Here is a 17,501-nt window from a genome sequence, read left to right as displayed (position 1 = left end):
CGATCCTGCCATGAAAGTTATCTGGCGGGATTTGCAAAAACAAATTAAAAAGCGATTATCTGCCCTGAGGAACAAAAGTTTTGAAAATAATGTTTCTAAATTAGACCCGAGTTCCAAACCCTTTTGGAAACTCACAAAACATTTGAAAAAACCTCAAAAGCCTATTCCAGCGCTTAAAGAAGGTGGTAAAATTTGGATCACAAATTTGGAAAAAGCTCAGAAATTTGCTAAGCAATTCGAGAGTTCCCATAATTTCAGTTTGGGTCTTACTAGTCCTATTGAGAATCAGGTTGCTCGGGATTATCTGAATATTTTCTTTCGGGGAAATATTTTTGATGATTCCTGGGGGACTGATTTGGACGAAGGTAAGGTCTATACTCCTCGAAATCCGCTTGAAATTTAGCTCAGAATTTTCTAAGGATTTCTAAGAAATCCGTTGGAATTATTCTCATTGAATAAATTTTGGAATTACCGTTGCCTATTGCCCCTTTCGTTGGAATTCAACTCACACCTATGAAATTCTCACCTAAAAATAACTTGCAGTTCTTCTTAGATTTTTCCACAAAATTTGTCAGAACCCTCTTGAAATTTTTAACCGAATTCATTTGAGGTTCGATTGGATGTATACTCATATTTAATTGTAATCCTCCATGAATTCTCCGAAATCTCACATGAAAATATGCTCCGGATTCCTTTTGTCCCAGAATCTTCTTTAAATTATCCTCAGAATGTCCTTAGATTTCTCTTTTGTATTATCTTGAAGTTCTCTTCAAAATGAGTGTAATAAAAGTGTACTGATTGGTTTCTTCTGCGTACTTTTTCGTTCGTTAGTTTAATGAATTTCCAACTAAGAACTAAGCATACTGCACTGCACTGTAATAATTTTTTAACGAATTTTACATTGCAATTCTAGCGGGATTGGCGAAAAAAGTGACTTTAGTGGTTTTTTGTCGAAAATAGGGACTTCAAAAAAGTGACCCGCTATCAGCCCTGCATTATAGACAAATAACAAAAGTTAAAATATGACAAACGACTGAAGTTTATTAGATCGAATAGCATAGAAATAGACAATGTAAAGTTTTTAAATTTAGAGTTTCGAGTGGAATTATATTCAATATGGGAATAGGACACACGAATCATGTAAAACATTAGTCTACGATGACTCGTATATTATTATGAATGATCAATTCCTTCGCATCGAACATATTTTAAGAAAAAATAAAAATAAATGTAGATTTCAGCGATGAATGTGGATGCTCTTTTTATAAAATATCAAATTTTGTTTTTAATTATATTTTTTAGAAATACCTAAATAATATCAAAGTATGAATTCAACCGAAATTTAAAAAATAGCCTAACAAAATATGTTATCAACATGATTTCAAAAATTAGATATCATTTCGATAGTATTTTGATATCCGACTTTGCTCGGGAACATGTTATCATTCTTCTTCTTGTTCGCATTTCAAGCTTATTGCTTAGCGCATATTAACTTATTGCGTGCTCTCAACTTAGTGTTCTAAATGCACTTCCACAGTTATTAATTGAGAGCTTTCGATGCCAATACCAATGCATGAATTTGTATATTGTGTGGCAAGCACAATTATACTCTATGCCCAGGGAAGTCGAGAAAATTTCCAACCCGAAAGATTCCCTCGACCGGACTGGGAATCGAACCCTCCGGCCTCCGGAACATGTTATCAAGAATGCTTATATTAAAATATCAAATTTTGTGTTCATTTTTCTTTCAGTCTCTGCTCGGGTCTCGACCCCTTTTTCATATAAATTTTTAAATTTTCCAAAATTTACCTCCATAGCACGATATGGTCCCTTCAATATTGAGATAGATAGTGTTGACTGAAGTATAATCATATTATTAATCGCTCAATACATAGTGCGAATAAGGGTGTCTATGTAATGTTGCTGTACCTGTTGTGGACATTAGTACATCCTTGTCCTTACGAAGCATTAGATTTGATCAAATTATTTACAGTTCTATTTGTCCAACGCTCCCAGCTGGGTGAGGGGTAGAGGATGACACACACACACACACACACACACACACACACACACACACACACACACACACACACACACACACACACACACACACACACACACACACACACACACAATCAAACATGACGAAACCAATGTTAGGTCGAATTTTAAATTCAATTCGCAGGCAGATTCATATCAACAATACAAAAATCATAATTCTCGATCAATTTTTGAATTGAACAATCGATTGATTTGATTCGCTTTCCACCACCGTGGTATATTCACAATTGTAATGCGTAAAATCTTAAATTTTATCTTTCTGCATCAATATTTTAAATCTGCCGCTCAGTTTGCGATGAAAAGCGAATCAAGTTGGCTGATTTTTTGATCGACAAGTGGTCATAGCAGGGCTGGTAGCAGGTCACTTTTTAGTGACTTGGTCACTATTTTGAAGCCAGTCACTAAAAAGTCACTTTTTTCACCAAAAAGTCACTAAAGTCACTTTTTCACTACTAAAATAGAGTGAAATTTAATAATATCAACAAAATATTTAAATTGAGTACCTACTTGGCACTAAGAAAGTCTACAGTAGTTTTAACAAAATATACATATCTGTTAAAAATTGAAAATTTTTACCAGGGTGACCAGTGAACCGCAAAATTTTAAAACACCAGGAAAACTATTTGGAAATGCCTTCAATTTCGATTAAAAATCGGGGAAAATATACCTCCTTTCCCAGAAGATAAATTGTTATCCTTGGAAACTTTCCAAAGGTATTTGTCTGTGATAGATTTTCAAAAGTCTTTCAAGGATTTTTAGAACTTAAAAAAAATTCAAAGTAAATTTTAAGAGAATTTTAAAGGATTCTAGGGATGACACTAAGATATATCAGAGAAAAATACCAAAGTACAGACTACGAAAGTCTCATGTAAAATTAAGTGCTCTGAGGTCCGAATTCTTCATCTCCGCTTAAATCTTAAGCCAGGTTTACCTATATAGGTAAACTTGGCTTAACGCATACGAGCGTCGTTTTTGATTATTGTTTAAATTATTAGAGACACAAAATGCAGCTCCGACACAATTCCAATATAATTGAGAGAACATTTTAACGAGAGTTCTGAGAAGAACTCTATGATGATTGAATGAGGATTCTAGGTCCACTTTTAATAAGAATTCAAAATTAGTTCTGAAATTTTGCTAAAGGGAGCTCTGATGAAAATCCCGTGAACTCCAAAGATGGTATCTGCGGATATTTCTAAAAGAATTCTGGTGGGATTTCTGAAAAAAACTTTCAAGAGAATTCTAAAGAGTTCGAAATAAATTCCGAGAAGAATTCCAATGGAATCGAATTTTGAGGGTTCAATCTCAAAGGAATTCTGAGAAGAGTTTCAAAGTTATTCTGTGATGGATTTTTGTTTTGAGAATTCTGAGAAAATACTATGGGAATTCTAAGGAGAATACGAATTGAATTTCCAAGTGAATGCAGGGGAGAAGTCCAAGATTATTCTAAGCATAAATTTCTAACGAAAATTCAAATGTATTTAAAATAGATTTATGCAAGAAGCCCTTCAGTGAGTTCCTAGAAGAATCAATAAAAAATCGAAATTAATCTACTTTAACTAATCATGTGTTATTACTTCATGTGTGAATTTAACGATTTACATAGTCGAAGATACTTAACGTCAAATATCAGACTTGAAGTGCAGATTTTATACGATAGATGAGGAGATTAAATTATAGAGTTGATAGCTCCGTTATAGTGCGGCAGTGTGAAATTGTATATACATAGTAGAAAGCGAGCAAGGACAATATTGAGGAAGGTACGAATCCGGTAGTTGTTTACGTCAGATGGCGACTTGAGTGTGAAACAATCGATAGAACTGTTTCCGCACATTGGAGGTACATGAGCAAATCGGTGATCAGCCCTTTTGGCAGTGGTGGCAGGGGAAACACCCATCACCATCCCTCATTAACGGATGAGCTTGGTAAAGGAGCTGTTCTACCCGATTCGTACCATCCTCAACATTGTCCTTTGTTCGCTTTTTCTACTTTCTATACACAAATTTCACAGAATCATCAAGTTGCCATAAGGCACGGAATGAGACTATTGCATGGCTGGGTAGTCAAGGTCTTCCATTCGTTAGTCACTTCAGGTGGATTAGAACAGGTTTAGGTGGGCGTTGGCCAGATTTGGATTTTTCAGATGTAATCCTGGATAGGACCCTGTCATTGAACGTCGCGTGGAAGTGGAACTTAATGAAGGCCTAAGTACTTTTTCGTAGTTTTTAGTTTTCGGATTTGAAATATCGTCGGTTACAGTGGCCTGCTTACTGAGCAGAATAACGCGGTCCCAGGTCATTACATATCAAAGAGATTTATGGTAAAATCGCTTGTGTATCGTGTATTTTGCGAAACTCGTTGTTGTCGTTGGTTCCGGGTTTGAATGGATACACAAATTTGAGCAACGGTATTATGTGATATGAGGGGCTCGGTGGCCTTAGAGCAACCGTTTTTGCTTACTGAGCAGAACATCATGAGTCTAATGTCAGGCCGATTCACATTCAAGATTTGTCAATCGTTTTATTTGTTAATATGACTACATGGTAATAACAGCAACTCGGTGATTAAAAAGGTGCTCGTCTGCCTAGTGGCAAACGTTTTTGTTTACTGAGCAGAAGACCGTGGGTTTAGTCCCATGCTTCTTCGCGTTATATGATCGTTAAGACATCAATTCAGCTTATCGTTTACCAAAACGAACCCTGCTGCAAACCCAACTCTCTTATCCAACATCCCAGTGATTCCTCGTGGAAGTGCGGTATTTTTTCATACTTGTTAAGTTCAATGCTACTATTTAACAGTGATTAATAAAATTGGACCACCAACGAAGATTTTTTAAAGTCCTTTATGTTGATTACTTTTGTTATGTTCTGGATTATAAGAAACAATTTTGAGAAATTATATTATACAAAATCGATGGCAATAAAACGTCTTCAGGCTCTACAAATTGGCCATGAGCCCAGGAATTTTTCTTTAACTTGTGGAAACTTCGTAAAACTTCAAATAGAAGTTCAGGGAAGATCATAGAAATTAAGTAAACTTGGTGGATATTCTGGGAAATTCATAGACCTTCAGAAAAACTCGTAGAAAAAAGGAACTTGGAAAAGTTCTGAAAACTGCGTAGAAGTAGAGAATTCATTTAAATTTGAGGAGCTTCGTAGAAGTTAAAGGAACATTATTTTATTTTAGGGAAGCTCATTGTTGTTCGAGAACCTCTACATAATTTCAGTTTTTTAGCCTCATGGACTTGGAATAGTTGTTGAAATTCAACAGCAAACTTTGTAGAAGATTTTCGAATTTCGTAGCATTTTGAGGAGCTGCGTAAAACTTCATATAAGTGTAAGGAATTTTGAAAAAGTTCAGGGAATTTTTTAAAAAATCTAAAAATAGTTCAATAAACTTCTAAGAACTTCAGGGATCTGCGCCTCAACTTCGTTGCAGTTTTTCAGAGATCTTACTAAAAAAAAAGCCCCATGAACTTCTTGGAAGTTTTGGGAATTTCGCTAAATTCAAGGAACTTTTTAGGTGTTCAATAATATTTGTAGATGTCTTAGGTGTCTTTCCAGAATTGCAAAGATGTTCAGAGATCTTTGTAGAATTTAAAGAAATGGAATAAAAATATGGAATGTGGAATAAATTCAAGGAACTTAGTAGAAGTTTAGGAAATTTTGTAATACTTAAGTTTTGTAGATGTTCAGGAAACGTTGCATAAGTAACAGGATATTCTTTCAATCATCCTTCCTAGACATCAGGAAATATTCGAAAGATCTCCATATAGTCCAAGATATTAGTAAAGTTAATTGGATATTTGGTAGGTTGTAGGTTGATCAGGAAGTATTCAAAAGTTTTCCAGCTAATGGAATGAGATGGAATCTTGAATGATGAATCTTGATTTTATGGCCATATTTGTACATTCTCTATAGGGAAGACCCGTGCCTTGGTGTTATAGCTATATTGTCACAAATTTCACTCCAACAGCTAAATTCCGGGCAGAAATTCCAATTTCTGCATATACCTAATATGTATAAATTTCTTTCTTTTCGAATATCCTTTTTAATTAGTAACAAAATCTTGAAAATATATGGGTTTGGGATCACAAAACTATTTTTATTTTAACATTAACAATGTTAAGGATTGTGCATCTGCAGCATATGTATGTACGTAATTAGTGGATTTGTTAGTTATTTCTACGCTTTTTAACAATTTTCGACATTTCTCATTTTTTTAAATAATTTCTTGTTAAAAATCAACAGCATTGCTATCGATGCGTAGAATTATCTATATTATATTTCTGATCGATTGGTGATAACATTATTGAAATTGGTCCAGGAGCAGCTGAGTTATTAACATTCAAAATCTTTCATAATTTCGTTACATGTTCCATTTTCAGTTTTCACAAAGTGTACCCCACATAGAAATCACCGGCGTAGTCCTACGTCGAAAAATTGTGCATCTTGAACATTTTCCTACGTCCTAAATGCATTAAATTTTATTCTGTGTGCACCTTACCTTGAAACAGCCAGAATTTCATAAAATTATAAAATTCAAACAATTTTGGTTCCTATGTCTGAGATTTGACTGCTCAATAAAAAAATCTAGTTACAAAATTCATGAAATTACCTTACCCAGAGTATTTTCTTAAGTTTGAGATGCTTACATTTACAAGATTCAAACTGTGATTTTATTACAAAAAAACATGAACAAACGATCATTGCTTGTTCAAAGGTCCCAATCGTTGTTATGGAATAAATATAATCAAATTTATTGTTTCACCATTAAAATAATTGTAAGCCTCAATGTCATATTATTGGTGACAGAAAAAAAATGTACCCACTAATAAGTTGCCTTGGACGCAATGTGTGTGAGTTTTTAATAACCCGTAGTTTGCAAAATTAAAAAAGTGCAGTAGGCCCCCCTTCGGCCCTCTCCAGATAAATTTTCTAGCTACGCCAATGCTCATTTAAATAAATACATATCAAAACATGTTATCATCATGATTTCAAAAACACAATTTGATATCATTTTGATATCCGACTTTGCTCGGGTACCTTAATTGCTTATTTTTGACAGATGAAATACACGTATCTGTATGCCTTGTATTAGTTGGAACACACCATAATACCAACCGGTGAGCACTCGTGTTTATTTCAGTTACCGTGGGGACGTAATTTGTGATTAGTCCCGGTCCCTTTCAAATTGTATCATTATTTATGTACGGTCCTTATATTTGAAATGACGTTTCACATTCATCTAGTGATGGCCGATTTTCATTCGAATAATCGATTAACGAACCGAAAAGTAAAATATTTGCAATCGGTTATATCATGCCGATATAAGCATTAACTCCTCCAGAGGATCATCACCCATCGTTTCAAACATGTACTGCACTCTCATTGGTGGAAAAATGACAGCACAGCGAACAAAAAATAATCGATTAGTTGTTAATCGAGTAGATAAAAAGGGACATCTCTGATTTTGGTATGATTGTTTTGATAAAAGAGAGCGCAAAATTTCATCTCTTCCGTTTTATCAATACCACAAAATTACCTTGCATACGGGGGGTATTCATTGGATGAAAGGGACCGTGAAAGAGGACACTAAAATATAGAGTTTTTCTTCCGACTGTTTCATCTTAGTATTCTTCTTTGATACTACGAACGTATATACATAACTGGTACACCTACGCGATGCGCTTTGTGAACGTACCCCGTCGTCTCTTAGTTTTCAACCACGCGCCTCCATTGGTTTGAAAAGAATGAAGCACACCACTGCGTTAACAGTTTCCATCTCATTTAGTCAAAGCTAATTAACTTATTCCCAAATCGTAATTTAATTCTTCTACAGCAATTGAGCCTGGATAATATATTAGGTTAACAAACCCAATGTATGTTTACGCTAGTTAATTCCTTATCATTCACTTTACATCTCTTCCATCCGTTATCTGCTGCCGACCCCAAAACAAACAAATCAGGACCAGCACATTCCCCAAGCTGCAACCGTCGCACACGGCAGCGTCTATCTCGAGCGAACCGGGCGGCCAGGAGCCAATCCTCCCGGCTGTGCTCGAATTCCCCGAACAGCACCAGGAAGCGTTCCTGCAGGCCGTCATCAGCGAACTCGATGTCAATTCACCTAATTTTAAGCTAGCTCCAGTGTACACACTCTACCTGTGCGCGAGGTACGTATCCAAACCCCTAAGTAGTCCTCAAAACTAGACCTTTTTTCATTGTTTGCATTCCTTAGGTACCGCGCCTCCACCCACTACCGTCCCGACCTGCAGCCAACCGAGCGTGCCCACAAGTTAACAGTATTCCTTCATCACGTTGCCAACCTGATCCAGAACGTCGTTCAGGAGCAGTACACCGATGCCAAAATCCTGTCCTTTTGGATGGCCAACAGTTCGGAGTTTTTGCATTTCCTCAAATCGGACCGGCACATTTCGGCTTTCAGCGTCCAGGCGCAGGAAGTGCTGGCCGAAAGCGTGCAAACCGCATTCCGCAACCTGGTGTCAATTTTTCACGTCGAACTATCGCAAACGCTGAACCAGTTTCTGTCGGAAAACATCGACCACGATTCCGCCGCCGGGCTGGTCCTATCGGTGTTGGGATCGGCCATGGCACTGCTGCGGCGGTGTCGTGTAAACGCTGCCCTAACGATACAGCTGTTCTCGCAATTGTTCCACTACATCAACGTGGTCTGCTTCAACAAGGTACGTGTGTGGTCGGTCACCTGTTGCCGGTCGGTGCTAAATAATGTATCACTTTATTCACAGTTTGTCACGACATCACACATGTGCACCAGTGCCTGGGGCAAAGCATTGAGCGAACGTCTCTCCCTGCTGGAACTGTGGGCCGAGAAGCAGGGTTTGGAACTGGCAGCCGACTGCCATTTGGCCAAAATCAACCAATGCGCCCAGTTTCTGCAGGCACCGAAAACGTCGATCACCGAAGTGCAGCAATTAGCGTGCTCCTGTTTCCGGTTGAATTCGCTCCAGATGGCGGCTTTGCTGTCGCAGGAAACCATCCCGCGAAATTTGATCGATACAGCCGTACGGATGGCCGAATCCGTTGCCGACGAGCTGAGTCGAGCGGATGGGCGTGAAATACGGTTAGAGGAGTCACCGGAACTGCCGCTGGCTCTGCTACTACCCGACGATGGGTTCAGTTGTGACGTGGTTCGAGGCATTCCCGCCGGGCTGGTTGACTTTCTCAGTCCCTTCCAGATGGCAAACATGTGCCGGTTGGCATCGCAACCCACTAGCATCGGACTGTGGACGGTGTATATGCATCAGTTTAATGTAAGTATAGTTTGCGTGCTTGTTTTGGACGTGAAAATTGAAGTTAATTATACCGAATTGCAGCAGGGTCGCTCGCCCAGTGTCATGTCAAGCAAGCTTCCGCAGCCGGAGATCCAAATCATCAAATTGCACAAAAATGCCAACGGAATGGGCCTATCGATTGTGGCCGCCAAGGGAGCCGGCCAGGAGCGACTGGGAATCTACATCAAATCGGTCGTCACGGGTGGAGCAGCGGATCTCGACGGTCGATTGCAAGCCGGCGATCAGCTGCTCGAAGTGGATGGGCAAAGTCTGATCGGAATCACCCAGGAAAGGGCAGCGGACCATCTGGTCCGAACCGGGCCCGTCGTAACGCTAAAGGTCGCGAAACAAGGTGCCATCTATCATGGTTTGGCTACACTGCTGCAGCAGCCAAGCCCCGTCATTCAGCGCGGTAAGTACCCACTACTGTTCCCTCTACAATTATGCAAATGAATGAAACGCGGTGGAGGATTCCATTTTATTCGCCAGAAACAGTAGCTATTAAATACTAACCAGATGACATTTGCTAAATCATTCCCATGCTGCTTGTTACACCGCACCCGGTGGCATATTGATCCCTGTAATGGTGAAAACCGGTAACTTACACTACTCATTACCTAATCGCTTGAATGCATATGCTTTGCACGAATTTAATCCTGGATTTAATAAAAAAAATAACAGAAAACGAATTCAATTGCAACGTGTACGACAACGACGGAAACCAGCGGTACCACTTTGGTCGGTCCCACGAAAGTCTGAACTTTCACAGTAGCTCGCACAGTTCCATGTCCCGAAGGGGATCCCTCCGGCAGCCGCTATCGCCAGTGATAAAACACACCACCTCTACCCCGTACCTTTCCTACCACGATGCGTACCGGAGAATGTCCAATCCGGACATTAGCCAACCGCGGCGGTACAGCCTGTCGCTGTCGAACGACGATATCCTGTCCAACGATCAGTTGCAGCAGATTCACTTCGATCCGCGCTACCGGGACTGTCGGTCGACCGTTAGTCTGAATAGTTTTAACTATCGAACCAGAAGCAATAGCCTAGGAAGCATCGGGAGGATGAACGGTGCACCGCAGATGGGGACTGCATCGTCTTCCACCATTCTGTTGGGTGGCGGAAGTGTAATGAAACCCGTGCTGCGGTACGATACGCCTCCGTCGATCTACGTGGAGGACTACGACTCCAGAGGTAGCAGCCACAACAGCAGCCGGGAGATGATCAAGATCGATGAAACACCGGAACCGGAAACGCCGGATCTGACGATGGACGTGCCGGTGTTTGAACTGAAGGTGGACGCACCGTCGACCGAGTCCAACATGTCGTTCGTGGCCGATGTGAATCTGGACGACATCCCGTTCATCGATGACGACGAGGACGAAGAGAGGGTAGGATGGCAGTTTCTTACATTGATGTTGTTCTTATATAGTGATTATGGAAAGATGAAGTTTGGTTTTTCGTTCCGGTCTTCTAGAGACACCGTTTGCCACATGACGCGCCTTGCAAGAATGTGGCTTTCTGTGTGTATGTGATATTATAGCGGTTAGGTGCTTTCTGCATCTAGATGCACAGATGGGCTCACAGAATTGATCTTGATCCTTGCAACAATATACCCCCATCCTCGTATCCTGGATTTAGTGTCGTTCTTCATTTGTGATGCATCTTCATTGTGGTGATGAATCGTTGATTGCTTTACTTCTGCCCTTCTTTCGGGTTTGGTTGGATTTTTCCAAATTCCGGAAACGCCGGCAGGTCAATTTCCCGATCCTCGGAATACCAAGAACGGTAGAAAACGAAGAGAATTTTCGACACTCCAGGAAATTCCGGAACGTCGATAGTGCAGGAGCTTTTGGATCATCTGGAACTGGAAGAACTCTAGCTTTAAACTTCAAAAACTCCCGGAGCTACGAGTTGTTCCGGAACTCCTAGGAGTAAACAAAAAAATAAGAACTCTGAAAAACCCTGGCACTTAGAGAACATTCATCATACGCGAAATTCTCAAAAATCTCAGTATTTCTAGAACGATCAGAATCTACAACTCCCCGAAATTCGATAGTTTTGCGACAGCAGCTCCAGGAGATTCTGTTGTTTCACAAGTTCCTTATTCTGAAGTGCTGGAAGTTTCCGGAGTATCGAGAATTCTGAAGGTTCTCAAAGTTCCTGGATTTACCATAGTTTTTTTTTTTTTTTTTTACTTTCCATGGAGTTCTAAAGATTGCTCCGGATTTTGTTGTTGTTCTGAAGTTCCTTTTTCTGGAGTACTGGAAATTTCCGGAGTATCGAGAATTCTTCAAATTCTGAAAGTTGTCAAAGTTCCTGGATGTACCGTATTATTTTTTTATAAATTCTTCGAAACTCTAAACGTTGTTCCAGGAGTTTCTGCTATTTCAAAAGCACCTTATTCTGGAGTACTGGAAGTTTGCCGAGTATCCAGAATTCTTCAAGTTCTGAAAATTCTCAAAGTTTCTGAATCTACCGTAGTTACTTTTACATTGCTCGGAGTTCGGAAGGTTGCTCCAGGAGTTATTGCTGTTTCAAAAGTTCCTTATTCTGAAGTGCTGTAAGTTTCCGGAGTATCGAGAATTCTTAAAATTCTGAAAGTTCTCAAAGATTTTGGATTTACAGTATTTTTTTAACATTCTCCGGATTTCTAAAGGATGCTCCAGAAGTTTATGCTGTTTCAAAATTTTCTCTTTCTGGAGTGCTGGAAGTTTCCAAAGTATCGAGAACTCTTCAAATTTTGAAAGATCCCAAAGTTTCTGGATTTACCGTGTTGTTTTTACATTCTCCGGAGTTCTAAAGGTTGCTCCAGAAGTTTCTTGTGATTTAATAGTTTCGTGTTCTGGAATGCTGAAAGTTTCCGGAGTATCGAGAATTTTTCAAATTTTGGATTTTCTCAAAGTTTCTGGATTTACAGTAGATTTTTTTTTTACATTCTCCGGATTTCCAAAGATTGCTCCAGAAGTTTATGCTGTTTCAAAATATCCATTTTCTGGAGTGCTGGAAGTTTCCGAAGTATCAAGAATTCTTCAAATTCTGAAAGTTCTCAATGTTTCATGATCTATCATTTTTTTACATTCTCCGGAGTTCTAAAGGTTGCTCCAGGTGGTTCTGCTGTTTCAAAAGTTCCTTATTCTGGAGTGCTGGAGGTTTCTGGAGTTTCGCGAATTCTTCAAAGTCTGAAAGTTCTCAATGTTTCTGGATTTACCGTAGTTTTTTTTTTTACATTCCACGGGGTTCTAAAGAATGCTCCCGCTGTTTTTGTTGTTGTTCGGAAGTTCCTTTTTCTGGAATGCTGGAAATTTCTGGAGTATGTTCTCAAAGTTTCTGGATTTACCTTAGTTTTAAGTTCCGGAGTTCTAAACGTTGCTCCAGATGTTTATGTTGTTTCAAAATTTCCTTTTTCTGGAGTGTTGGAGGTTTCTGGAGTTACGAGAGCTCTGAAAGTTCTCAATGTTTCTGGATTTACCGTGTTTTTTTTACATTCTCCGGAGTTCTAACGGTTGCTCCAGGAGTTTCTTGTGTTTGAATAGTTTCGTGTTCTGGAATGCTGAAATTTCCGGAGTATTGAGAATTCTTCAAATTCTGATTGTTCTCAAAGATTCTGCATTTACCGTTGTTTTAATCACATTCTTAGGAGTTCTAAAGGTTGCTCCAGGAGTTTCTGCTGTTTCAAAAGTTCTTTTTTTTTCTGGAGTGCTGGAGGTTTCCGGAGTTACGAGAGCTCTGAAAGTTTTCAAAGTTTCTGGATTTACCGTAGTTTTTACATTCTCCGGAGTTCTAAAGATTGCTCCAGAAGTCTATGCTGTTCAAAATTTCCATTTTCTGGAGTGCTGGAAGTTTTCGGAGTATCGAGAATTCTTCAAATTCTGAAAGTTCCCAAAGTTTCCGGATTTACAGTGTTTGTTTTTGCATTCTCTGGATTTCTAAAGGTTGCTCCAGAAGTTTATGCTGTTTCAAAATTTCCATTTTCTGGAGTGCTGGAAGTTTTCGGAGTATCGAGAATTCTTCAAATTCTGAAAGTTCCCAAAGTTTCTGGATTTATAGTGTTTATTTTTTTACATTCTCCGGAGTTCTAAAGGTTGCTCCAGGCGGTTCTGCTATTTCAAAAGTTCCTTATTCTGGAGTGCTGGAAGTTTCCGGAGTATCGAGAATTCTCCAAATTCTGAAAGATCGCAAAGTTTCTGGATTTACCGTATTTTATTTTTTTTTACATTCCACGGGGTTCTAAAAATTGCTCCCGCTGTTTTTGTTGTTGTTTGGATGTTCCTATTTCTGGAGTGCTGGAAATTTCCGGAGTATCGAGAATTCTTCAAATTCTGAATGTTATCAAAGTTTCTGGATTTACCGTGGTTTTAATCACATTCTCCGGAGTTCTAAGGGTTGCTCCAGGAGTTTGTGTTGTTTCAAAAGTTCCTTTTCCTGGAGTGCTGGAAGTTTCTGAAGTATCGAGAATTCTTCAAGTTCTGAAAGTTCTCAATGTTTCTGGATTTACCGTGTTTTTTTTTTACATTCTCCGGAGTTCTAAAGGTTGCTCCAGAAGTTTCTTGTGTTTTAATAGTTTCGTGTTCTGGAATACTGAAATTTTTGGAGTATCGAGAATTCTTCAAATTCTGAATGTTCTCAAAGTTTCTGGATTTACCGTTGTTTTAATCACATTCTTCGGAGTTCTAAAGATTGCTCCAGGAGTTTCTGCTATTTCAAAAATTCTTTTTTTCTGGAGTGCTGGAGGTTTCCGGAGTTACGAGAGCTCTGAAAGTTCTCAAAGTTTCTGGATTTACCGTAGTTTTTTTTCGCATTCTCCGGAGTTCTAAAGGTTGCTCCAGAATTTTTTTGTGTTTCAATAGTTTCGTGTTCTGGAATGATGAAATTTCCGGAGTATCGAGAATTCTTCAAATTCTGAATTTTATCAAAGTTTAGAGATTTACCGTACTTTTAATCACATTCTCTGGAGTTTCAAGGGTTGCTCCAGGTGTTTCTGCTGTTCCAAAAGTTCTTTTTTCTGGAGTGCTGGAGGTTTCCGGAGTTACTGCTGTTTCATAGGTTCTTTTTTTCTGGAGTGCTGGAGGTTTCCGGAGTTACTAGAGAATTATTCAAATTCTGAAAGATCCCAAAGTTTCTGGATTTACCGTAGTTGTTTTTTTTTTACATTCGCTGGAGTTACTCCAGGAGTTTCTGCTATTTCAAAAGTTGCTTATTCTGGAGTGCTGAAAGTTTTCTGAGTATCAAGGATTCTTGAAATTCTGAAAATTCTTAAAGTTTCTGGATTTACCGTAGTTTTAATTGCGTCGTCCGGAGTTCTGAAGGTTGCTCCAGAAGTTTCTGCTTTTTCGGAAGATCTTTATTGTAGAGTGCGGGAAGTTTCTGGATTGACCGTACTTTTTTTTTACATTCTCCGGAGTTGTAAAGGTTGCTCCAGAAATTGCTGCTGTTTCAAAAGTTCCTTATTCTGGATTGCTGGAAGTTTCCGGAGTATCGAGAATTCTTTAAATTCTCAAAGTTCTTAAAGTTTCTGACATTACCATGGGTTTTTGTTTTCTTACTTTCTCCGGAGTTCTAAAACTTCATCAAGTTTCTATATGAGTCTCGTTTTCATCGGAAAACTGCTAGTGATTTCTAAAGTTCAGGAATTATTTTCGATATTTCTGGAGTTTCCAGAGTTTAAAAGGTTCTCGAAAAACCAGAAGTCTTGGCTACCAGAGTTTCGAGAATTCTGAAAGTTTGTTGATTTATTTATGTAACAGAAGGTCACGAAGATTTTTTCAGTTTTGAAAATTTTCATAAATTTGTAAATTATTTCTCGCCGCTCAGGATACTCTCGACGCTCACAAAACTGTTAAAGCTTATAAACTTAAAGCTTAATTGACTTCCGGACATTTCCAAATTCAGTCCTACCGGACATTTCAAATTGCAAGCCCTTATAATTCAAGAACTGCAACACCTTTAAGAATTCTTGGAACATTAGTGATTCCAGGATTTCCAGCTCTCCGAGATATTTTGGAACTCAAATTACTGAATCCTTCGGATCATCAGAATCATCGTGAAATTCCTGTACTTCAGTAGCTTTTAAATGTCCGTTCACACCTTCCGAAACTTCTAGATTTATAGCGACCCTTAACAATTCATTTGAATTCCAAAGAACTTCGATACTCAAGAGACTTTCAAATCTTTCACGACTAAAAGACCTGTAGAACTTCCGGAACATTAAAAATTACAAGAACTCTCAAAACTCTATCCACTTGTGGAGCTCCAGCAGTCCTAAGGGCTCCTGGAAACTTCAAAAGATTCCGATAATCTGACATTTTTAGGACATCCAAGACTACCGGAAAATGGGGCACTGTAATAATTATCAAAACGCCTTCAGCATCTGGAATTTAATGAACCCTTAAAGCTTTTGGAAAATTCAATACTATGAGAAGTTTCAAAACTTCTTATAGAACCTCCGGAACATTTGGCTCCAGAAGCTCTAGAAATTCTTAGAACTCCTTAGAACATTTGAATTTCCAGTACCCTGACAGCCTTGTCCAGCAATTATCAGTACTCCAAAAACTTCTGCAATTCCAGCAACACTTAAATCCGTTTGGAATTTTAAAAGGAGCTCCATTACGCTAACCAACTACAGATTTTTTTTGAATTTCCGGAACGTTAAGAATTGCAAAATCTCTAAACACGTAACATTTGAGGTTTTCTAAATACAGATCAGCTACGTGATATTTTACGTAAATCAGACGTGATGATTTTTTAGAGTGTATCCTTCAATTGCAATGCTAAAAACAGTAGAATGATTAACCTCTATTAACCTCACAATAACTCTATTATGAACTCCGACAGCCTAAATATTTGCTTCGACATTTCATTTCCACGATGAAGATGTACTTAGATGCAACCTCCCACACCACCTCTTAATTGGCATGATGAATTCAAAATCTTAAAATCACTTCCTTTCTGAGTCAAAATTGCATTCTTGCGTAGGGTCAATCAATGTTACACAAAAACTCATTTCTCTTCACATTGGGTACAAGATTGTCGCGCGGGCACTTCGCACGTGACTGCGAAGTCCGTCATTTGGCAGCAATTTATTTCACTTTGCATTTGATTCATTGCTCGGAGAGAGCCCCCTTCGAAAATCGACGAATCTACTATCACCCACTTCAAATAGCACTAATTTTGTCACCAACTCCCGCCATAGGAAACTAGATTCTACATCACCCCCAGTAGCGAGGAGGAACCGTTTCCGCCCCGGGCCGTGCCACCGGCTTACAAAGCCCCACCACCACCGCCTCCGCCCCCGGCCCAGCACAGTGCCACGCTTGGTAACATCTCCAGCATTATGGTGAACCCGGGCAGTCGGCGGGGCAGCAATTCGTCCTGTCGCAAGACCGTCAGTTTCGACATAATAACCGACAGTAATGATGACGAAAGTCACCACCATCATCATCATCATCATCCTACGACGACGACGACGGGCAGCCGATACAACAACAATAACTACAACTCTTACTCAAATCACTATCATTATCATCAGCCCACTAATGAAGTGGCTGACGACGAGGACGACGACGACGACGAAGGCCTCGTTGATTCACCACGTTGGCAGCCTAGCCGAGGGACCAAAAAATCACCAAGCGAACCTATTTTCAAATTTTGTAAAGTCAAACCAACTACCAGTAGTAACAATAGGTGTACCAATAGCAATAACAACAATAACAACAACAACAATAACGAAGAGTATGACGTTGGAGAGCAGAACTGCGATATCGATAACAGCGCCGTCCATCGGAACCAAGTGGAAACCATTAGGGAGTATGTTTCGCGTAATTACACATCGCTGGAAATGGTTTCCCAATCGAACAACAACAACAACAACAATAACTACTACTCGCCGGCTACTGCTGGGCAGCCTACGAACGGCGATGGTGATGATGGGAACAATCGATGGCTCAAGAACGGAGCGAGCGATTTCGGGGACCGAATGATGGTCACTACGAGTAGTAGCCTTAACAGTAGCATCGGAAAAGGTAAACTTGCCAGACCAGAGAGCTGTTTTTTGACTGATTTGCATTGAGAGAGGTGCGAAACGAACGACGGGTACTGCGCGTCAGATAATAAACACACAACA

At 39.3% G+C, this 17,501-nt stretch overlaps 1 protein-coding gene across 7 annotated transcripts in view; it reads left to right on the top strand.

Moving 5' to 3' along the window:
- Positions 1–17,501, top strand: part of cno (canoe) — a 360,255-nt gene that overhangs the window by 307,297 nt on the left and 35,457 nt on the right. For 5 of the 7 annotated variants that reach the window (XM_065222197.1, XM_065222199.1, XM_065222196.1 and 2 more), the window contains 4 exons: positions 8,030–8,236; positions 8,302–8,767; positions 8,831–9,355; positions 9,419–9,788. In XM_065222197.1, the coding sequence (XP_065078269.1) occupies positions 8,030–8,236; positions 8,302–8,767; positions 8,831–9,355; positions 9,419–9,788 (1,568 nt within the window). The remainder of the gene's footprint in view (positions 1–8,029; positions 8,237–8,301; positions 8,768–8,830; positions 9,356–9,418; positions 9,789–17,501) is intronic. The other 2 variants (XM_065222198.1, XM_065222201.1) reach the window with 1 other exon arrangement.

Source organism: Ochlerotatus camptorhynchus, unplaced genomic scaffold (genome assembly GCF_037179485.1).
Source record: "Ochlerotatus camptorhynchus isolate MF236.1 unplaced genomic scaffold, CSIRO-AGI_Acam_v1.1 ptg000159l, whole genome shotgun sequence".
In the NCBI taxonomy this organism is placed as follows: domain Eukaryota; kingdom Metazoa; phylum Arthropoda; class Insecta; order Diptera; family Culicidae; genus Ochlerotatus; species Ochlerotatus camptorhynchus.
Note: the sequence above shows the minus strand (reverse complement) of the source record. Positions and strands in the feature narration are given on the sequence as shown.